This window comes from Vipera ursinii (genome assembly GCF_947247035.1).
Source record: "Vipera ursinii genome assembly, chromosome: 3".
NCBI lineage: Eukaryota > Metazoa > Chordata > Lepidosauria > Squamata > Viperidae > Vipera > Vipera ursinii.
Genome location: NC_139516.1, coordinates 178131819 through 178155827, shown reverse-complemented (window position 1 = coordinate 178155827; position 24009 = coordinate 178131819). Strand labels below are relative to the sequence as shown.

Below are 24009 nucleotides of genomic sequence, written 5' to 3'. Positions count from 1 at the left end.
AGACAGAATTATGTGTGTTGTGTACAATATTCTTATTTCAAGCTCTACTATAAGTCAAGTATTTTTTTAAAAAACTTTTTACAATTAAATATATTATCATCCAGTTTAGCTATAAGAGTTCAGGTCACTCAATCTGTAGCACTCTTATTTCAATTTTGTTATTACATTTTAGTTTTACCTAATAGTGTTAAAGGATTAATGCAATATTTACTTTAAAACTTAGGAATTTTAAAACTTTATATATGAAGAATTGAATTTACCATCTCTTCTTGTGAAGAGAGTGGTGTCTTCTCTTTAAAGAATGCTTTTAATTCAACAGCATTTTCAAAGAATGAAGAGAAATAAATTCTAGTTAATCTCCTGTATTTTTCTATTCTTTTGGATAATCAACTTCAAATATAGTATTTCAAATGTGGAAAGTGCAGGAAAAAAAGAATTAATAAAGCTGGTTTTTACTCCTTCCTCCCAACTTAAGCACAATGAACAGAATTCTGCCGAGGTAGCAATCAGTGAAAAGAAGCAATGCCTCTAGTCTAATGTTGTTAAACATTCAATGTACTTTTATAATTCCAATTAAATTATTACTAAAATATTATACAAATTAAAATCTCTATTGCATGTACACATGCTCCAAAAGGACATCTACAACCTCTTTGGATAACAGTTAGCATTAACTGAGTTGTTATTTATTTTGAAAAGCCAGAACTTCTACACAGGAAAATATGTATTAAGAAATGATCTTTCAACTTTACAAGGATACTGCAATTCAATTGTCTCTTTATTGAGAATATATAAAAGTCTACAAAAAAATTTCTTGGTACAGATGTTTAAGATATCACATGATTCCCCTTCTTGCTCCAACAATGCAATTCTGCCAAATTAACTTTTTAAAAATCCTGTTATAAAAATAGTCCTTGTTGAAGCAAAACCAAATATTTTTCAACCACACTATTTAACTAGAAAAAAAATCCTTCTATGCTGTAAATTCGCTGTAGTACATCCATTTTACTTGTGTATCAAGATGTCCTTTAGTAGAGAGTACATATAAAAGCTACAAGTCTAAAGAACTAAAAGGAAGGCAATTAGATTTTCAAACATACTTATAAGATTTCCCTTTTTGTCTCTGAGAGGAGCTCCGCCCCCTCCTTTCCCCCAAGGGTTGTAATTTCTCATTTCAGCTTCTAATTTAGCTTCATAGCGTTCTTTTTCTTCCTTTTCTTGCCTACGACGTTCTTCTCTTTCCCTTATCTACATAAAATATGCATAAAACAGCAATTATTTTTAACAAATACTGAATTTGAACAATTTTGACATATACTGCCCTATCATGATATATCATAAGAAATTAGATTAAACAAAAATGTTCAGTTCTTTCATTGGTGTATAAAATAATAATCAGGAATACATAGACCAGCACTAAAAATAATAACCGTAACATATTTACACTTATTAACAAATCACATGGCATTTTTGGAAAGCTATTTTCAATGTTCACATTTTGTAATATTGTAAGAGTTGGATGTTGTAATAATGGTGTAAATAATATTTTAAAGTTGGAAATAGAACGTTAAAGAATATTTATATAATAAACCATATTAGCAAATTGTGCTTTTCCCCCTTTTGTTTAAAAAACATTATAGATGTAGGGTCAGGGATCATTTTCCTCAATAAACATATAAGTATAATGGTTTTGACTCATTTGTTTAATTGGGTTCTCTTTATCTACTTTCGGAACATGTGGAAAACAGATTGTGTTTTAGGTCATATTGGTGCAGGAAATACTGAAGGTCCAAATTGTCACAAACTCTTAAGCACCACTGTACCATTCTGGTCCCTTGAAATTTTATCATCCTGCATAATACTTCCATGTACACAGAGAACAAAAGGGGTGGACAAGAGGGGGAAGAAGAGAGATGGAAAACAGAAGGGTCTCTATTTTGGCAATGTACTCAAGGTAGCCTGGATTAAGCTGTCTGTTTTAATTGCACTGATGTAAATATTTATCTAGAAATTCAAAGTGTATGAATACAATATCTAAGTATATTTCACGTTCTGCAGCACAAATGGGTAATATTAATAAGAAATTGAGGTAAATATTTTAAATTAATATCTTAGTAGAATATATAAAAATCAATTGGCTTACCCATGAGAAATTACTTACCAGAAAATATTGTTTGCTCTGATGAAAGTTTCTTTAAAAATTAATGCCTCAATTCAAAATAAAAAATAATTTCTGCACAGATTTCAGCTTCATACCTGCTGCTGTAATTCTTGCTGGTAAGTTAAGGTAGCCTCTCTTGTGGGTTTTGGTTTTTCCTCAGCAAATACTCCCAAACCTTTTGGTCTAATACTTGCAATGCTTGCTCCAATTTTATTGCTGCATCAAAATGATTTAAACAAAGTGTATTTTAAGTGATGTTTTCATAATTTTCCTGTGTAATCTTGTCAGCTACAAAAGTGGTCAGCTTTATATATTATGTTAAGTTCTGAAAGCTAGCAATCATTTCAAAACTGTATTCACATCTAGAAATAAATAAACTATATAAACTATTGTTTACTTTGTACTTTTTTCTACCTACTTGGGCAGAAGAGGTTTTTGAGTAGTATCAAGAGGTGGTGGTGCAGATGAAGGCTGTGTCCCCACTGCGCCTGCACCATCTAAAATAGCAAAGATATTCAAAATGTAAATCTCAGATGTATAGCAAAACATAATATACATAGTCTGAAATAATAAATATCATCTTTGGCATCTTCTTGTTCCTGCTGTTGATGAGTCATGCCTGGAATGGCTGCCAGCCAGGCTGGGGTTGGGGTTTGGCTGTAAAAAACAAAACAATAAAAAAACCCAAAGCCATAGTGAACCAAAGGCTCTTTTGCAACACGCTCAAGTCAAAAGCAGCACCAGAGCTTCAGCATACCAAAATGCTCTTTGCACACTCCTATAAAGCTTCATCCCTCTCTCTCTCTCTCTCTCTCTCTCTCTCTCTCTCTCTCTCTCTCTCTCTCTCTCTCTCTCTCTCTCTCTCTCTCTCTCTTTTTTTTTTTGCAGCACAAAGAGGCATTTTGATACTGTGGCTGTTTGGGTTTTTTTTTGTCTGCAGCTAAAGCATGGTCCAACTTGGTCCAGGAGTGTGACACAAATGAGCATTTTGGAGCATCACAGCTCTGGGGTTGCTTTTGGCTTCATTTTTATTTTTTTACAGCCAAAGCCCAGATCCAGCTCCAACCAGCAGCCAGGGTGGCAGAAGAGAAATCAGCAGGGGCAGAGATGGGAGAATATGAAATACCCTGTGATAATAATAATAATAATAATAATAATAATAATAATAATAATAATAATAATAATAATAATAATAATAATAATAATATAAAGTTGGAAGGGACCTTGGAGGTCATCTAGTCCAACCCCCTGCTCAGGCAGGAAACCCTATACCATTTCAGGCAAATGGCTGTCCAGTCTCTTCTTAAAAAGCTCCAGTGTTGGAGCATTCACCACCTCTGGAGGCAGGTTGTTCCACTGGTTAATTGTTCTAACTGTCAGGAAGTTTCTCCTTAGTTCTAAGTTGCTTCTCTCCTTGACTAGTTTCAATCCGTTGCTTCTTGTCCTGCTTTCAGGTGCTTTGGAGAATAGCTTGACTCCCTCTTCTTTGTGGCAGCCCCTGAGATATTGGAACACTGCTATCATGTCACCCCTCACCCTTCTCTTCATTAAACTAAACATACCCAATTCCAGCAACCGTTCCCTATATGTTTTAGCCTCCAGCCCCCTAATCATCTTGGTTGCTCTTCTCTGTACCCTTTCTAGAGTCTCGACATCTTTTTTACATCGTGGTGACCAAAACTGGATGCAGTATTCCAGGTGTGGCCTTACCAAAGCATTGTAAAGTGGTATTAGTACTTCACTTGATCTTGATTCTATCTACTTGATCTTGATTCTATCCCTCTGTTAATGCAGCCTAGCACTGTGTTGGCTTTTTTGGCAGCTGCAGCACACTGCTGGCTCATATTGAGGTGATTGTCTACTAAGACTCCGAGATCCCTCTCACAGTTACTACTATTGAGCAAGGTACCACCTATACTATACCTATGCATTTGATTTTTCCTGCCTAAATGTAGAACCTTACTTTTTTCACCATTGAATTTCATTTTGTTAGATAGTGCCCAGTGTTCGAGTCTGTCCAGATCCTTCAGTATCTTAAGCCTATCTTCTGGAGTATTGGCTATTCCTGCCAGCTTGGTGTCGTCTGCAAATTTGATGAGTTCTCCATCTATCCCCTCATCCAAATCATTAATGAAGATATTGAAGAGCACTGGGCCCAGAACAGAGCCCTGGGGCACCCCACTACACACTTCCTTCCATGTAGATGCGGTTCCATTGAGGACCACACGCTGAGTACGGCCTGTCAGCCAGCTACGAATCCATCTGGTGGTGATGCTGTCTATCTAACCCACATTTTTCTATCTTATCAAGTAGTAGGTTGTGATCTACTTTATCAAATGCCTTACTGAAGTCCAAGTAAATTATATCTACAGCGTTCCTCTGGTCCACTAATTTTGTCACTTGGTCAAAGAATGTAATAAGATTTGTCTGGCATGATCTGTTTTTGACAAACCCATGTTCACTTTTAGTGATGACTTTGTTTGCATCAAGGTGTTCGCTGATTTGTTGTTTGATTATCTTTCCCAGAATCTTCCCAGGTATTGAGGTCAGGCTGATAGATCTGTAGTTTCCTGGATCTATTTTTTTCCCTTTTTTGAAGATGGGAACTACATCAGCTCTCTTCCAGTCCTCTGGTAGTTCCCCAGTGCTCCAGGATCAATGAAAAATAGAGTTCAGTGGTTCTGAGATCACGTCTGCCAATTTCTTGAGAACCTTGGGGTGTAATCCATCTGGTCCTGGTGATTTGAACTCGTCTAGGCTGGACAGGTGCTCACTTACCATTTTCTTGCCTATCTTAACTTGCGTTTCTATTCTGTTTTTTATGGCACTGGTTTGGGTAGGTTGGACTGTTTTTTCCCTTTGTGTAAAGACAGATGCAAAAAACGAATTAAATAGTTCTGCTTTCTCCCTATTGCTTGTCACCTTCTTGCCACTTTCCCCCACTAATGGACCAATCATTTCCTTAACTTTTTTCTTGTTTTTTATATGTTGAAAGAAGCTTTTTTTGTTATTTTTGACTTTGGTCGCAAGCCTTAGTTCATTTTGAGCCTTAGCTATCCTCACTTCATCTTTGCAGGCACGGGCTATTTGCTGATATTCTGACTTAGTTATGTGCCCCTCTTTCCAATTCTTATACTTGTCCTTTTTATCTTTCAATTTATCAGAGAGTTCTTTATGCAGCCATGCTGGTTTCCTTTGACAGCTGTTATTTTTCTTCTTTGTTGGTATTGTACTAGTTGTTGTTGTTGTTAGCTGCGAAGTCGTGTCCGACCCATCGCGACCCTATGGACAACATTCCTCCAGGCCTTCCTGTCCTCTACCATCTTCTGGAGTCCATTTAAGCTCACGCCTACTGCTTCAGTGACTCCATCCAGCCACCTCATTCTCTGTCGTCCCCTTCTTCTATTGCCCTCGATCTTTCCCAGCATTAGGCTCTTCTCCAGTGAGTCCTTCCTTCTCATTAGGTGGCCAAAGTACTTGAGTTTTAGCTTCAGGATCTGGCCTTCTAAAGAGCAGTCAGGATTGATCTCCTCTAGGACTGACCGGTTTGATCGCCTTGCGGTCCAAGGGACTCGCAGGAGTCTTCTCCAGCACCACAGTTCAAAGGCCTCAATTCTTTTGCGCTCAGCCTTTCTTATGGTCCAACTTTCACTGCCATACATTGCAACTGGGAAGACCATAGCCTTGACTATACGCACTTTTGTTGACAGGGTGATGTCTCTGCATTTTAGTGTGCTGTCTAGATTTGCCATGGCTTTCCTCCCCAGGAGCAAGCGTCTTTTGATTTCTTGGCTACAGTCCCCATCTGCAATGATCTTGGAGCCCAGAAAAATAAAATCTGTCACTACTTCCATTTCTTCCCCGTCTATTTGCCAGGAATTGAGAGGGCCAGATGCCATGATCTTGGTTTTCTTAATGTTAAGTTTCAACCCAAGTTTTGCACTCTCCTTCTTCACCCGCAACAAGAGGCTCTTTAGTTCTTCTTCACTTTCTGCCATTAGAGTGGTATCATCTGCGTATCTCAGGTTGTTGATATTTCTTCCGGCAATCTTAATTCCAACTTTTGATTCATCTAGCCCTGCCTTTCTCATGATGTGCTCTGCATATAAGTTAAATAGGCAGGGCGACAGTATACATCCTTGCCGGACTCCTTTCCCAATTTTGAACCAATCAGTGGTTCCGTGTCCAGTTCTCACTGTTGCTTCTTGACCCGCATATAGGTTTCTCAAGAGACAAATAAGATGGTCTGGTACTCCCATCTCTTTAAGAACTTGCCACAGTTTGTTATGATCCACACAATCAAAGGCTTTAGCATAGTCAATGAAGCAGAAGTAGATGTTTTTCTGGAACTCCCTAGCTTTCTCCATGATCCAGCGTATGTTGGCAATTTGATCTCTAGTTCCTCTGCCTCTTCGAAATCCTGCCTGTACTTCTGGTAGTTCTCGATCCACATACTGCTGAAGTCTAGCTTGTAGGATTTTAAGCATGACTTTACTAGCATGAGAAATGAGTGCAATGGTGCGATAGTTTGGACATTCTTTGGCACTGCCTTTCTTTGGAATTGGAATGTAAACTGATCTTTTCCAATCCTGTGGCCATTGTTGAGTTTTCCAAATTTGCTGGCAAATTGAGTGTAGCACTTTTACTGCATTGTCTTTTTACGTTTACGTTTTATTTAATTTATATACCGCCCTTCTCCCTGGGGACTCAGGGCGGTTCACAGGGCATATAAATAAAAATACAATACTATACAAAAGTTAAAACAGAGATTAAATCAATGCCCAATTAAAAAACAATAATACAATCTGAAATAACAATTTAAAACCCAGCTCCCCCATCAGGCCAGACCAGCCAATTCAAACAAATGGGTCTTCAGACCACGACGGAAAGTTCGGAGGTCCGATGCCGTCCGGAGCTCCACCGGCAGTTGGTTCCACAAAGCCGGGGCACCCACAGAGAAGGCTCTCCCCCTGGGGGCCGCCAGTCGGCATTCCCTGACCGGAGGCACCCTGAGGAGGCCCTCTCTGTGGGAACGCACAGGGCGGAGGGGAGTTGAAGCCGGCAGCAGGTGGTCCCCGAGGTACCCCGGACCCATGCCATGTAGGGACTTAAAGATCATAACCAAGACCTTGAACCTCACCCGGAAGACAACTGGTAACCAATGCAGCTCGCGGAGCAAAGGTGTAACATGGGAGTACCGGGAAACTCCCAAGACAACTCTCGCGGCCGCATTCTGTACCAGTTGGAGCCTCCGAGTGGTCTTCAAGGGAAGCCCCATGTAGAGAGCATTACAGTAGTCAAGGCGAGAGGTCACGAGCGCATGAGTGACCGTGCACAGGGCATCCCGGTCCAGATAGGGCCGCAACTGGCGCACCAGGCGAACCTGGGCAAAAGCCCCCCTAGTCACGGCCACTACATGATCTTCTAGGGTAAGCCGTGAATCTAGGAGGACTCCCAAGTTGCGAGCCCTATCCACGGGGGGTAAGAGCTCACCCCCCATAGAAAGAGATGGAACATTTTGAATGTCCCGGGATGCCGGAATGCACAGCCACTCAGTCTTGTCAGGGTTGAGCTGAAGTCTGTTCCTCCCCATCCAGACCCGAACCGCCTCCAGGCAACGGGACATCACAGCGAGGGCATCACTGGGGTGGTTTGGGGTCGAAAAGAAAAGTTGGGTATCATCGGCATATTGATGATACCCAACTCCAAAACCACGAATGATCTCACCCAGCGGTTTCATGTAGATGTTGAACAGGAGAGGCGAGAGAACCGACCCCTGAGGAACTCCACAAACGAGAGACCTAGGGGCCGATCTCTGCCCCCCTGCCAACACCGACTGCGAACGTCCCAGGAGATAGGAGGAGAACCACCGAAGAACCGTGCCTCCCACTCCCAATCCCCTGAGACGCCGCAGCAAGATACCATGGTCGATGGTATCGAAAGCCGCCGAGAGGTCTAATAGGACTAGGACAGAGGAATATCCCCTGTCTCGAGCCCTCCAGAGATCATTCACCAGAGCGACCAATGCCGTCTCCGTGCTGTACCCGGGCCTGAAACCCGATTGGTAGGGGTCCAGATAATCCGCTTCATCCAGGACCAGAGGGAGCTGATGCGCCACCACACTCTCAACAACCTTCGCAAGAAAGCGAAGGTTGGAGACTGGACGAAAGTTGTTCAATACAGCTGGGTCCAAGGCAGGCTTCTTGAGGAGAGGTCTCACCACCGCCTCCTTCAAGACGGTGGGGAAATAACCCTCACTCAAAGAAGCAGATATAACCGCCTGGAGCCAGCCTCGTGTCCTCTCCCTAGCTGCATAAACCAGCCAGGAAGGGCACGGATCCAACAAACATGTGGAGGAGCTCAGCCTCCCCATAATCCTGTCCACTTCATCAGGGGTCACAGAATCAAACTCTTCCCAGATAACATTGACAAGACCGTCCGTGTCCTGATCGCCTGACTCTGCCCAGCTGGAGTCCAAACCGGTCCGAATCCGAGCGATTTTATCCGACAGATGTTGACTAAATTCCTCAGCACGACCCTGCAAGGGATCCTCCCTCACCTCCTGATTAAGGAGCGAGCGAGTCACCCTAAACAGGGCGGCCGGGCGATTATCTGCGGACGCAATGAGGGTAGAGAAGTAATTACACCTCGCCACCCTCATCGCTGCGAGATAAGACCTAATATAGGTTCTTAACCGCAACCGGTCGGGTTCGGATCGGCTCGACCTCCAGCAGCTCTCTAGGCCCCGTTTCCGACGCTTCATCTCCCGGAGCTCTGCGGAGAACCATGGAGCTCGCTGGGATCTGCGCCGGGTCAGGGGCCGCAAGGGTACAACCCGGTCAAGTGCCTCAGTGGCTGCCCTTTCCCAGGTTTCCACTAAGGCATCCGCCGAGCTGTGAGCAATGGAGGCAGGTGGGGACCCCAGCGCCGCTTGGAATCTATCAGGATCCATTAAGCGTCTGGGACGGTACCATCTAATTGGTTCCGTATCCCCACGGCGGGGGGTGGCAAAACGGAAGACCATCCGCAGGAGATGATGATCGGTCCATGACAGGGGCATAATAAATGGAGAGCCCCCACCAAGATCATCCAACCACCGTCTAGATAAAAAATCAGGTCAAGAGTGTGGCCTCCCTCATGAGTTGGTTCAGAAATTACTTGCGTCAGGTCCATGGCCGTCATGGAAGCCATGAACTCCCGAGCTAGCTCAGATGAGCCTCCCAGGGATGGTAGATTGAAGTCTCCCAAAACTATAAGTTTGGGAAACTCAACCACCAACCCTGAGAGGATATCAAGCAGCTCGGGCAGGGCTGCCGCTGCACGACTAGGCGAAATGTACGTCAGCAGCAAACCCAACTGCGCCCCAGAACCAAATCTCACAAAGAGAGACTCACACCCGACTATCTGAGAAACGGTGGTCTCCCGCGGACATAAGGTCTCCCTAATAATAACCGCCACTCCCCCACCCCTACCTTGAGCTCTTGGCCGGTGCAGCACCCGGAAGCCTGGTGGGCAGAGGTCAACCAAAGGGACCCCACCCTCTGGGCCCAACCAAGTCTCCGTGATGCAAGCCAGGTCCGCCTGCTCACCCTCAACTAAATCCCTAACGAGGGGAGCTTTATTAACCACGGACCTGGCATTCAGGTACACCAGCCGGAGCTCAGGAGGCTGCACATCCTCGCTCCCGGAACCTCGGGGAAGAAGCAGAGGGTCGGAGCGCCTCACCGCTTGCAAATAGCGGGGACGGCCCTCCCGGTAACGATACGGCCCCCTGTCTATCCGCCTGCTGCCATTCCCCGTCGTGGGAATTGAAAATCCCACGACCCGCTCATGAGCCCCGGCGACAACGCCACCCCGTTCTCCCCCCGTGCCATCAGACCCAAGGCTGGTCTGAACCATGGTAGATCGGCCACCCCCCATAGCCAAACCACCGCTATCTCCCACCCCGCTCCCTAACCTTATAAAAAATTTGGATAAAAAAATAATCAGAGGCTTCCTAGAATTACATGGATAGCCCCTGCCCCTGCCCAGCCATCTCTCAGAGACCCAAAACTCGGGCCCGTCATCAAGGTCATCAACATTTAAGGAGGCAGGTCGCACCCAGGAGAGGGGGGCACCCCTGAGGGCGTACAAACGCGTACTCGTATATTGCCGCATAAGTATAGAAGTCCAAACAGTCCAGGATAGGCATCCCTAGTTGTCCATGGGAGGATTGAACATGACAGAAACCTGGATCCACCCAACTTCACTGCCACTCAGTTGGGTGGCCCCCAAGACAGGCCGCAGCCCGTTCTCTCACAACGGGTAGAGGCTCCGTTCCTGGGGGTGGACCAGATATCCTCTGGGTAGGCAAACCCATAGAGCTCCCACCTCTATGTGGTTGCAGATGGAAAAGTCCAGCCACTCTCCCACCGTGGCCGATACCCAGGTATGTCGAAAGTCCAATGGGAGAGGGGAGAGGATAGGTAGGCAGATGGTAAAGAGTGTGTCCAAGGCAAGGAGGATAGGCAGGCCAGAGTAAAAGTAGTCTAAATCACCAGCGTCACTGCTAAAGCAGTCCAAAGATGATACACGATGCAGGAGCCCCATGTCGTCCTTGCTCCGGTAAGATGACTCCCGGTCGTCTTCTTCGCCAGCCAAGCGGTCCGAAGACGCCGTCGCCATAAGAGGCGGCCTGAAGCAAGAGAATAGGTCCACCATCGTCGCCAAGGTGAGTAATAATAGTCACCCTCTCCACCGCCAAAACGGCCCGAGGGCGACACCACCACCAAAGCGGACCAAGGCGGCTTGGGGCCACATGGAAGTCCCGCTGCCGGCGAAAAGATCAAAAGCCCAAAGGCACCAGAGTCAGCAGCCGGCCACCGCGAACGGGGCGACAGTCTCAGAACGCCGGCACAAACAGAAATGGCCCTAAAGCCAGCTGATGAATCCCCGAGCGTCCGGAGCATATCATCGTCCCTGTCACCACCAAAGCCGGGCCGCCGCCGCCATCGCCACCACCGCCGAGCGCGGCCCAAACAAATCGTCGTGCAGGCTGCCACTCGCGCCCAGGCCGACGCCCACGCCGTCGCCGCCATCTTCACCGCCGCCGACCGGACAGCCCAGCGGATTTTGAATAGCTCAGCTGGAATACTGTCACTTCCACTAGCTTTGTTGTTGCTCAGCTTTTCTAAGGCCCACTTCACTTCACATTCTAGGATGTCTGGCTCGAGGTCAGTGACCACCTCATTGTGATTATCAGGGACGTTAAGCTCATTCTTGTATAGTTCTTCTGTGTAATTTTGCCACCTCTTCTTAATCTCTTCTGCCTCTGTTAGGTCCCTGCCATTTTGGTCCTTTATCATGCCCATTTTTGCATTAAACGTTCCCTTCATCTCTCCAATTTTCTTGGAGAGATCTCTGGTCCTCCCTATTCTATTGTTTTCTTCTATTTCTTTGCACTGTTCATTTAAGAAGGCATTCTTATCTCTTCTAGCTATTCTCTGGAATTCTGCATTCAATTGGGTGTATCTTTCTTTTTCTCCCTTGCCTTTCGCTTCCCTCCTTTCCTCAGCTATTTGCAAAGCTTCCTCAGACAGCCATTTTGCTTTCTTGCATTTCTTTTTCTTTGGGATGGTTTTGGTTGCTACCTGTTGTACAATGTCGCGAACCTCTGTCCATAGTTCTTCAGGCACTCTGTCTATTAGATCTAATTCCTTAAATCTATTTGTCACCTCTACTGTATATTCAACAGGGATATGATTTAATTCATACCTGAGTGGCCTAGTGCTTTTCCCTACTTTCTTCAGTTTAAGCCTAAACTTTGCAAGGAGAAGCTCATGGTCTGAGCCACATTCAGCTCCTGGTCTTGTTTTTACTGACTGTATAGAGCTTCTCCATCTTTGGCTGCAGAGCATATAGTCAATCTGATTTCTGTGTTGACCATCTGGTGATGTCCATGTGTAGAGCCGTCTCTTGGGTTGTTGAAAAAGAGTGTTTGCTATGACCATCGTATTCTCTTGACAGAATTCTATCAGCCTGTGCCCTGCTTCATTTTGCACTCCAAGGCCAAACTTGCCTGTTATTCCAGTTATCTTTTGGCTTCCTACTTTAGCATTCCAATCCCCCATGATGATAAGAACATCATTTTTTGGTGTTAGTTCTATAAGGTGCTGTAGTGCTTCATAGAACTGGTCAATTTCATCCTCTTCAGCACTGGTGGTTGGGGCATAGACCTGGACTACTGTGATATTGAATGGTTTGCCTTGGATTCGAACTGAGATCATTCTGTCATTTTGAGGATTGTATCCCAGTATTGCTTTTCCTACTCTTTTATTGACTATGAAGGCTACTCCATTTCTTCTGAAGGATTCTTGCCCACAATAGTATACCTGATGGTCATCTGAATTAAATTCACCCATTCCTGTCCATTTTAGTTCACTGATACCTAAGATGTCAATGTTCAGTCTTGTCATCTCTTGTTTGACCACGTCCAGTTTTCCTTGATTCATGGATCTTACATTCCAGGTTCCTATGGAGAAAAAATCTTTACAGCATTGGACTTTCCTTTCACCACCAGACACATCCACAGCTGAGCGTCCTTTCGGCTTTGGCCCAGTCGCTTCATTCTTTCTGGCGCTACTAGTACTAGCCCTCTGCTCTTCCCCAGTAGCATATTGGACGCCTTCCGACCTGAGGGGCTCATCTTCCAGCGTCATATCGTTTTGCCTTTTGGTACTGTCCATAGGGTTTTCATGGCAAAGATACTGGAGTGGGTTGCCATTTCCTTCTCCAGTGGATCACGTTTTGTCAGAACTCTCTGCTACGACCTGTCCGTCTTGGGTGGCCCTGCACGGCATAGCTCATAGCTTCATTGAATTACGCAAGCCCCTTCATGGATTACTGCCTTGTCGTGGCGAAGGGGCTTGCGTAATTCATTGTACTAGACTGGGCCTTTATTATCTCACTTTTCAAAATTTCCCAAGCTTCTTGAGTTGTTTTCCCCTTTAGGATAAGTGCCTGTGGACTCTCAACTACCTGAATTTTGATCTTGTGACCATAGGGGGGAGGGATGGATCATACATCCCTTTATTCAGGACCATTGTAACTTTAGTCACTGAACAAATGGTTGTAAGAGTGTTAGCATTAATGGCTCTACATCCAAGGTGGTCCTGTAGGGATCTGGTCTTGGTTTCAGTATTATTCAATATTGTAATTAATAGCCTATATAGCAACACTAATGAGTTGCTTATCAAATCTGCAGATGATACAACACTAGAAACTACTATTCAACATCCCTCAAAACAGATTGAGATTGAAATCTAATTTTGACAAATTGGAATACTGGATTAAGAGGAACAAGAAATCTTTCCACAAGGAGAAATAAAAGGTGTTACATTTAAAGAGGAAAAAGGTAGGGCATCCATACGAAATGAGGGATATGGGATTTAGAAGCACTATGTCAGAGAAGGACTTGGGTGTGGTCACTGACAAGAAAAACATGAGTCAACACTATGAGCTATTAGAAGAGCCAGTACAATTCCAGACTGCATCATAAACACCACTGTAACAGAGACATCTGAAGTTCTTATTATCTTGCACTCTTTACTATTAAAAACATATCTCCAGTAATGTGTATGATTCTAAGCACAGGTCCAAATGGATATTGGCAGATTACAAAAATACATATATGGGGATTAAAATGTGCCATACAAAGAGTAGCTGAAGGTCTCTAAAACCCTAACACAGCCACCGCAAGCCCTTCCCCTGCCTCCCTGACTGCACTCATGCTCATTATCTGGGACTTCTGCCACTTCCTGCTTAACAACCTGTGCGTCCTGAGGTTACGTTAGGATTACGATTGTTAGCTAATTGGAATTATGATTGTTAGCTAAGTAATGCAGTGACAATGTCACACTTTACAACTTAGTGACAGCAATCCTGGTCCCGGTTGCCATCATAACCCAAGGACTCCCTATATTATTTTTAATTCCTCCAGGTAAAATCAATCAGAAGAAAAAAATATATACTTCCCACAAGGCACACTGGCAGAAATAATTTTAAATAGAGGAACAGCTTAAAACAGCTGTTTTTCTTCTATTTACTTTTGATGGGGTGGGAAGAAAGAGGGTAAAAGAGAGAGCTGGAAGAATTATCATCAAAGCCGCTACAAAATTTGAGATGAGGTAAGGGACACGGTGGTTCAGTGGGTTAGGACGCTGAGCTTGTCAATCAGAAGGTCGGCAGTTTGGCGGGTCGAATCCCGAGTGCTGCGTAACAGAGTGAGCGCCTGTTACTCGTCCCAGCTTCTGCCAACCTAGCAGTTCGAAAGCACGTAAAAATGCAAGTAGAAAAATAGGGACCACTACGGTGGGAAGGTAACAGCATTCCGTGCGCCTCTGGCGTCTAGTCATGCCGGCCACATGACCACAGAGATGTCCTTGGACAAGCGCTGGCTCTTTGGCTTTGAAATGGAGATGAGCCTAGAGTCGGAAACGACTAGCACGCATGTGCGGGGGGAACCTTTACCTTTAAGCACTGCTTGGGAATTTTCGTACCCAACTTGCATTTCTATATTTCCGTAATTCATCACCATCCCTCAATTCAGTAACATTTATCCATGAAAGACAAGCTATATCTTATTACTCTAAAGAATATAATAAAATAAAACTTACAATATGCGAGGCTGGGATCCAAAGGATTTCTGGTGCCATAGAAGTAGTAGGCATCATCATATGGAGTTCTATAATTATCAGTCAAAATTGGTGGTGGAAGGGGTGGTGGAACGGGGGCAATTCTAGACAAAAAAAGATGAGGCAACTTTTTAAAATGGTACAGCTCATTCAAAAACATCAGTTGCAGTTAGCTCTAGTTGAGGTTGCACTATCCCTGAACAAATAAATTGGTGTTGGGGATTTTTCCAGATTTGTCATTACTGTTAGAAGAGAAAATAGAAGCATGGCTAGGATCACTTTGTCCAATTTACTCTACTAACTTAGTTGTGCTTCTGTCTGGGGCAGGAAGTTATTAAGAGAAATAATACAAAAGATCAAGCACTTGATTAAGCAGCAGCTATTTTTCAATAAAATTAAGTAATAACTGACCTCCTGGAACAAATAAAAATATTTCCAATAATTATTAATGGATCAAATAGCCATATTCAAAAATAGAAATGTTTTTGAAATTAATCAAGGAAAATGCAGATGCTTAAACTCTTGAGAAGTACATATGAAAAAGGCAATGTTAGAACATAAACATTTAAGTGAAAAATGTGGGGAAAAGAATAGTGTAGTTACATACACCAGAACTATTCTGGAAATTCGAAAAACAGATGGAAGACGAAGTAGGCAGATTTTACAATTATAATTTTAATGAAATATAGGAAAATTACAATTGCTATAACTTATACTGTAAATGACAAAATACTATAGAAACAAATACTATAGAAAAAAGTTTCACACATTTCTTGAAATTACACGGGGAGATGTTTTAATCTGAAATATTTTTTCTTGCAAATCCTAATAATCTGGTAAATGTCCAAAAATGTCCTAGACATTTGTATGCTATCATTTTCAGATGTATGAAGATGTAAGTATCCTTTAGAAAAAGAATATATTCTATTCTTAAAACTTTAAATGACTGGATGTTTAGCTTATGATTAATTGAAATGGAATTTAAAGCATTTACTTATTCATATCATTTATCCCAAAATTGTATTACACACATGACTCATCTCAATAAGTTAGAGATTGAATAAATTATTGCAAGAAGATATTAAACTGAAGTGCTATTTGAAACAGCTTGTTCCACTCTAATCTAACCTTTGATATTTATTTATGGCATGAGATTCCAAGAAAATGTGTGTAAGAGACATTCATTTCTTTGGCATGAAGCAATCCGAATCAATGTAGTGCAATCCAATCTAGAACAAAATCTACAAGAAAGTGATCTGTAGTTAACTAAATTTAATGTAAAATACATGAGATTTATAAAATGAACATATGGAAACCCTAATTTAAACCTGTTGATGGTTACCCAAGTCACAACTTCACATTAAAAGACAGACAGAATACCACTTTCACCCATTTTTTTTCTTTGAAAGCATTGCCTACAAAGGAAGCCATTACTCATTTTTCTATATGGGTTTAATGGAATGGTCCACTTCAAATACACAAATCTAACTCAATGCCCAGGTTCCTAGACATTTTGTCCTTTTAACACTGCTTCATTCCTAGTGTCAAGCATGCAGAAATCATCTTCTTCAAAAAGGGTCCACATGTTTTGAGAAATTAATGTTTTTCTAACCCTAGTTAATTATATCTTCTCAATCTGCATATATTGAAAAAGTAGGATTAACCAAAAACCTCTTCCGTTAATTGGTCACCAAAAAGCAGCAATGTGAAGATGAGGTTTCTGGGCAAAACCCATTCCCATTTCTAACCATTACCCAATTTTAAAGCGAACAAGCAAACACTACTGAAAATCACCTGGGAGCCAACACTTCTCCAAGAGCACTGGACAAGCCTCTATGAAAATTTTCATTCACTGGCGACACAGGAGGTGCAGATATAGAAGTAATTCCAGGAGAAGGAGTATGGAAAGCTGGTCTTGGCCTTTCAGGTGGAATTTTCTCCTCTGATATATGTGTCTTTAATCCCATTAGTCTGTTGGGCTACGAAAGAAAGTTGATTTATTTATTGCTTAGTTTCTTAAGTTACCCAAATTGTTTCAGGTCTAGGAACATTAAGGTTGCATGAACACTAACCATGAAGTCTCATTCTACTTGCAGCCACCATAAGTAATCTCATCATACTACTCAGAGGGAAAATACAGAACTTTCAATACAGGATTCTATGTTATATGATTCCTCCTCCTCCCTGGTGGGTAAACTTCAGACAAATAAAATGACATAATAAAATGCAACCTGTGTAGTATATTAGTTTGTATAAAAAAAACTAAGCAGTGGAACATTGTTGGCATATACTGTAAAGTCAGCTAATCTGACTAGAATGTGATTAAAATACCTCCATCATAACAAATCAAAAGGAGCTTTCGTGGTAAGTACCCAATATTGCATTTTCTCTTTAGTGGAAGAAAGCATCTAACGACGAGATATGCAAAACCTAATGTGACACCTAGATGTAAAAAGTGTGTCCACCTTGTCTTCTTACCCAATCAAAGTAATCCTGCATGGTAACAAAATTATTCCCCATTTGCCATCATCTTCTATTCCTCCTTTCAACTAAAATATTGGCACAAGCAAAAAAAGATAACTGGCTTTTCTTTTTCTGCTGAAAGCACAAGGGTGTCACCTTAATGAGCAGAAGCCTCTTCTCAGTCTGGAGGGCCTTAGCTTCCAATGCACATTATCAGGTTGCAAAATACTTGTTATGAATAGCATTTGGTGTTTATAAGGAGCAGAGCACAGCAAAAAAAGACTGGATGCTAGGCTTTAAAAACATACTTCAAAAGAGGAATTATGTACAAAGAAAAAAAGATTAGGCTGTATACAATAATGCATATACACTATACAATATATGTACAATACTGTTAGTACACAACTATAGAACTCCACAGAACACATAAATTGTTACATTCAAGTTGTTACACATTTATAAGGTTGCATAGTTGGTTTCAATACTATAAAAACACTTATTTAATGGAGTGTCTTAAAAGATATTTTGGTTAGAATTGAAGAACATTTTTAAAAGCACCCTTTGTTTCCCATTTTGCCAATTCAGAATACAGTCTTATGTAACGTATTATCTGGATTGAATTCTACTGAATTTAGTCAGATTTATTTCTGAGTTAGACATGTATACTGTAAGTTCAAAAGTTGGAGTTGGTAAAATTTAGGAAATAGAATGGGATAACTCAAAAGACAAACATACATTGGTACTTTAAAACTCTTTAATTAAATACGTAACAAATGCTTCCTCTATGTTATGGTATCCTTATTTCATTGGACTGTATCTATGTATATTAAAACAATGGTAATTCTCTAAATCTCAGTTGAGAAATAAATTTAAAAAATGATTTCAATTTTCTTAAGTAGTCTTTATTTAACCAGACCACATTTTTAAATAAGGAAAATACCCAAGTAGGTAGAATGTGCTTAAATTATGTAAATTATCAGCTTTCAGAAAACTAATTGCTAAGCACATTGGTTTGTGCTTAAATTGTAAGCCGCCCTGAGTCTTCGGAGAAGGGCGGGATATAAATGGGATTAAAATAAATAAATAAATAAATAATTCATTATTAATGCATTTTTTTCCTTAAGATATTAGCTATACCTACATAGCTTATTTTGAGAGATTGTCCCACCATACATTTTCCAAAGTAACTATACTGCATCCAATGTACCAAGATAGTCATATGATCTACCTCTTGTGGATACATATCACTGAGAACAAGGGTATTTCCAGAAGATTATCGTGACCCACAGTTCAATAATCCATTTGCCAATAATCATCAAATTAATATACCTGAAGATTATAGCTATTTTTGATAAGGCAATATAGCTTATTCTTTCTTTAAAAAATAGATTCCATTACATAATGACACTATTAATGATGTAACAGAGCACCATCTAGTCAGAATTTATGACATTTATATATATGATATTTTACTAAACAACAAGCTTATAGCAGACATGGATTGGGTGGGATGAGGAAACAGAAACTAAATATCAAAAATACTACAATTTACATACAGTGATGGCTATAGCTTTGTGAACACTTTTGAATGTTCAGTATTTCTGCATAAATATGACCTAAAACATGATTGTTTTCGACACAAGTCCTAAAACTATAAAAAACTCAATTCAATCAGACTAGAGAATAGAGCTGGAAGGGACATTGGAGGTCTTCTAGTCCAGAGGTCCCCAATCTTTTGGGTACCAGGGACCGGTTCTGTGGAGAGAGGTTTTTCCGTGAACCAGAGGGTGTGTGGTTTTGTATGCTGCCTGGATCCCATGAATGGGGCTTTGCTTGTTTGTGCGGACCAGTTGCTGGCATGCCGTGGCCCAGTACTGGTCCATGGACCGGGAGTTGGGGATCTAGTACAACCCCTTGCTCAAGCAGGAGACCCATGTCTTTTCTTAAGAACCTCCAGTGATGAAGCCCCTACAACTTCTGAAGGCAACCTGTTCCACTGGTTAATTAAACAAATGAGTCAAAAGCATTATATCTGTTCATTTATTTGAAGACATTGATCCGAAGCTACATATTTTCATGTGGCAAAAGTACATGATCCTTTGCTTTCAGTAACTCATATGCCCCCTTTAAGCAATAATACCTGCCACTAAATATTTCCAATATTTCCTGCACATTGGCTCAGAGGAATTTTAGCCAATTCTCCCTTACAGACCAGTTCCAGCTCAGGGGAGTTTATGGGTGTCTTTTCATGAACTGCTCACTTCTACAACATTTCTAGAGCCTAAAAATATATTGCCTTTGTAAGTTTTATTGGCTTAATGCACAAATCATGCCTTAAATCTCTCTCAACCCTTCTCCAAAATCCCAAATGCTTAAGCGCATGCCATCCAGTAACATCACTGTTGCCATTCTCATATCTCCTTCAGCCCTCAGAATCCTAATTTTAAAAAATAAAATAAAAATAAGTGTGACCTCTTGCTGAAAAATATGCCCATCCGATATATAACTTTAAACAGTGCAGACCATAAGCTTCATTTACAATGTTAAAAACAGTAATTTTCCATAAAAATTCCTTTCGATTCTGAAACAAAAAGTGACTCAGATGCCTGTGAATGTACACAAAGAACCAACCTGCAACTCCTTGAACCAAATATATCTTTTTTTCTTTTTCTTTTTATTGGGGGGAGGGGTCACTTTACAGTTGTGTAAAGTGACAGTCCCAGAAAAGATTGAGCTATTTTAAGGAGTCATTAACATATACTGTGGGCCTTGTGCAAACTTTTAAAGTTATATTGAGGTTGATTTAAACCTTGTCTGTTGCTTGGTAAAGAAAAAAAATCTTATTACCTTCTTATATTGCTGAATTATAGAAATCCACTTCTATTGCAATTTATTTCCATTCACAACTGACTAGAATTTGAATTGCTAGATAGAAATATCTTCTTTGAATAACAATCCCTCCATAACATGATCAGAATAGAAAGTTGTGGTTAAGCAGTCCTGTTAATCTTCTAATATGAGACGGAGCAATCTAGGTACCGGTAGGTATTTAAAATAGGGCTCTCATACACTCTCATACAGACTTTAAATCAGTTGTTTAGACTTGGAAAAAAACTGAATAATTAATTCACCTTTTTCTCAGGGTCTACAATTCCCGATGGAGCAACAGAGCGTTCAAGCTCCTTTTCCCTATTAAAATAAAGAGGGAGAAACACACATTCACTGAGGATTAATACACGTTAGCTTGAGATATTTTATTTATCTAAGATAATTCAAGATAATAATCCAGATCTTTCAGATTCAAGCCCATTGGGAACACAATAGCTTCATCTGCTCAAGCCACTGTAATCAGTACTCTGACACAAAAAAGGCCAACAGATCCATCTAATGATCCATAGAGAGCCATAGATCTATCAAATAAACTAAAACCCTCAGTGCAGAAATCCATAGCTGGCCGATACTTATGTTAGAACTAATAAAAAGGAATTAAAAACATCATCATTTTCCAAAACATGTCAGCAGACAGATCTCAAAGAATGGGAAGACTCGAGAATGTCCAAAACTTACCACAGAACTTTTCAATCATGAGGTTTGTATTTTGGATATTTCCTTCATCTCAACCTATAATTACTGTAGCTTTTTTTTAAAGCATCCCGCATTTTACTATAAATTTTGACCAATTTAAAACAACATTCTTATAAAATCTAGAACAAAATCAAATTTCTTTTTGTTATAAAGCAAAGTTACACAGACTAGCACATGAATACTTGCATTTTGCATTAGCCCCTATTTTATACTTAATAATGGAAAATTTTAAAACTCTTATAAAGAAATGTATTCTGTGTATATCTAAAGCTGCTACGATCAGATTTGTGAAAGCTCATACAACATTATCTACAAAATGAATTGCTTTAAAAACTACACACTGCAGTTATGTATATACTTTAGAGAGAATATTCTTTTCCAATATGTAATTCAAAGATTAAAATACAATTCAGACAGAAAAACAAATTGTAAGTTATCATGTGGATATATTATTTTATGTAAGTGCTAACATAGGTAGGTCTTGATTAGTGCAATTGATGAATACTATGTAATGGTCACATTACTGCATTTGAATTCACACTATTTGAAGTAATCTATGATTGTTTCCAGCTCAATAGAAATAGGCAATTAAAATGTTAAAATATAAAATTTTATGTTTACTAATGAAGTACTGTATACCAGTAAAAGAGGGTAACCCATCTACAAAGTGTATGTGCTTATTTTATATATTCTGCTGTAGTTTTTCAAAATTAACCTCTTTTCTGAGTTTTTCTTGAGCGGAACCTTCCTTTCCTCCATTTTCCACACAAAATTATTAGCATCTAAACCCTTAGTGGCAATTGTGCATGCACTTGCTCCAAATGCATCACATTAGCCTTGCACTAAATGAATTCTGGATTGCCTTAAAATGATGTGGTATCAATTTATAGTTTGCACCAAATCCGATATTGCACTATTCAAACTAATCACAATTTACCTATAAAAATAAATGTTATTACTAATCAATCATGAAATAATTTTTAACCATCAGTCTTCTATTACCGTCTCTTATTTCTTTGCTGCTCAGCCATTTGCTCTATTAATTCTTGCCTATATTGTTCTTTTCTTTTCTGAATAAATTCTCTGTCTTGACTTCCTAAAAAAGGAAATAAACACATAAGCAAATATCTTTCTCTTCAGCCAAATATATGCCATATTTATCCCTACTGCACAGCTCCGTAAACATTGTAACCATAGTAAGAAACGTATTTACAACCAAAAACTGAATTATAGCTTATTCACTAGATAACAGACCAAATAAAATGGTTCTGAACTCCAACTGGAATTAATAATTATATGGCACTCTGCCATTTTTAGTGAACCATGTTTCATATTACTGAAAGATCAATAGTAACTATTTTCAGAGAAACAATAGCACAATAATTATATCTTACTTAACTAGGAGTCATATCTGCAGATGATATCTAACATCAAACAAGAAAAAATTCAGGAGATCCAATCCCCCATATCTCAGTCTTCAGGTTTGATTTTTTTTTTCAAATTTCAAATGCAGCAACCAATAAAAGTAGTGGAGAATAATGCAATATTTAATCAGCTTTATCTAAGGCACCTCATATTATTTTTTGGAGAATGAGAAAGTAGAAGAAACAAAACTATGTTTTTAAACTATCTAATATTTTAAATTCCTCCATTAGAATAGTGGTTTTCTTGAGTGCAGTTAAAGAGAGAACATTGGAAGCGTTAAAGAAATAAGAGTGAGAAAATTACTGTTTGAATAAAGACAAGTTAGAAGATCTGAGAATGAAGAAAACAGTAAGCTGGACAGTGAAATGCAAGAAATTTTGGGCTTTGAAATTTTGAAACCTGAAAATATTTCAGAAATAAGCAATAGTTTGCCAGAAATCTGCTACATAGGAGGTTGCATTAGTAGTGGGAGGTATCTATGTGGATGGTGCCCAACCATGGACGGGTGTTTGAGGAGAAAGAGTTGCTGTTGTTATTGACATCAGAGAGATGTAGAAAGCAGCAGCTGGGACTCATGTATTTGAAATATGTATAGTCCTCATTTAAGGTCCAGCATCTATTCTAATTGCCCTGAACGAGAGGAACGAGTCCTTGTAGTTGCAGCTGTTACAAAATCCCCATAGTCACATGACCAAAATTCAGGCTCTTGACAACCAGCCTGTAATTATGAAATTGTAGCATCCCAAATCATATGATCACCATTTATTACCTTCACTGCCGGCTTCCTTATTGATTTTGCTTGTCAGAAAAGCAAAGGCAGAAGATCACAAATGGCAATCAGGACACTGATTTTGTGGGATTTGCCTAACAATGCCAACTGGGACTGCCAGAACTACCATTATAAGTCGGCATGTCACATTCAATTTATTGAATTCATATAGCACTCCACCTCGTTTGCATGTAAGTACAGTTCTCTCTTAAGTCAGTTACCCCATCCTGGGTCCAAGTGACTCAACTGGTCTCTAACTGAACTGATGTTGATAAATTCCAGTTCTATGTGCAATAATAATCTGTCTGCTCATAAAGTGTTGATAAAGGTTGTGGACCTGGTGGGTGCATAACTGAGATATGGCTGTGCAATGATAAAAATGGACTTATCAGAAATCTGGCAAGCTGAGTTTTAGATCGTATAGCTATTGTGATACCAGGTTCAGGAAAGAAGGTTTGCAATAACTAGATTGCAGGAATATGTGCATGAAACTGGGCTGTTATGACAAGCTGAGGATGCTGCTAGGATACCAACTATCTATCTTCTTGACAATGGCCCCCATGATCTCCTGGATCTCAGCTGCTGACCAGAATTCCTGAGAAGGTTGCTCCAGTGGGGCCTTTCCTCAGTCATCAATCCCAATTACTCTTTGGTTTAATTAGGAGCTAAGGATAATGGAACAACTGAACAATAACTACATGTAGTATCAAAATATAATATTTTTCAGTATCCCAGTTTTTCAAACATACCAAGTATTAGTCCTGTGGCATATGGAACTCTATCAACAGCAGTCTGTACTTGCTCAATAGGAGAATTTCCTTGACTTCTGAAATTAAAGATGAAAAATTAGTCACACTAAATCATTTTTAAAAAAATATAGAATGTTTAAGCACACTTAGAATAGGATTTAATGGTACATCCTAAAGTATCTAAAA

The 24009-nt window shown here is 40.5% G+C and overlaps 1 protein-coding gene across 6 annotated transcripts in view; it reads right to left on the bottom strand.

Annotated features, from left to right (window-relative positions):
* CSPP1 (centrosome and spindle pole associated protein 1) overlaps positions 1–24009 on the bottom strand; it is a 67055-nt gene that overhangs the window by 24002 nt on the left and 19044 nt on the right. For all 6 annotated transcript variants that reach the window (XR_014492322.1, XM_083361201.1, XM_083361202.1 and 3 more), the window contains 8 exons: positions 23824–23900; positions 21883–21976; positions 20427–20484; positions 16627–16811; positions 14815–14936; positions 2580–2658; positions 2257–2377; positions 1101–1248 (listed from right to left, as the gene is read on the bottom strand). Coding sequence is in view for 5 of the 6 variants with exons in the window: in XM_083361201.1 (XP_083217327.1) it covers positions 1101–1248; positions 2257–2377; positions 2580–2658; positions 14815–14936; positions 16627–16811; positions 20427–20484; positions 21883–21976; positions 23824–23900 (884 nt within the window). In the remaining variant the exon portion in view is untranslated. The remainder of the gene's footprint in view (positions 1–1100; positions 1249–2256; positions 2378–2579; positions 2659–14814; positions 14937–16626; positions 16812–20426; positions 20485–21882; positions 21977–23823; positions 23901–24009) is intronic.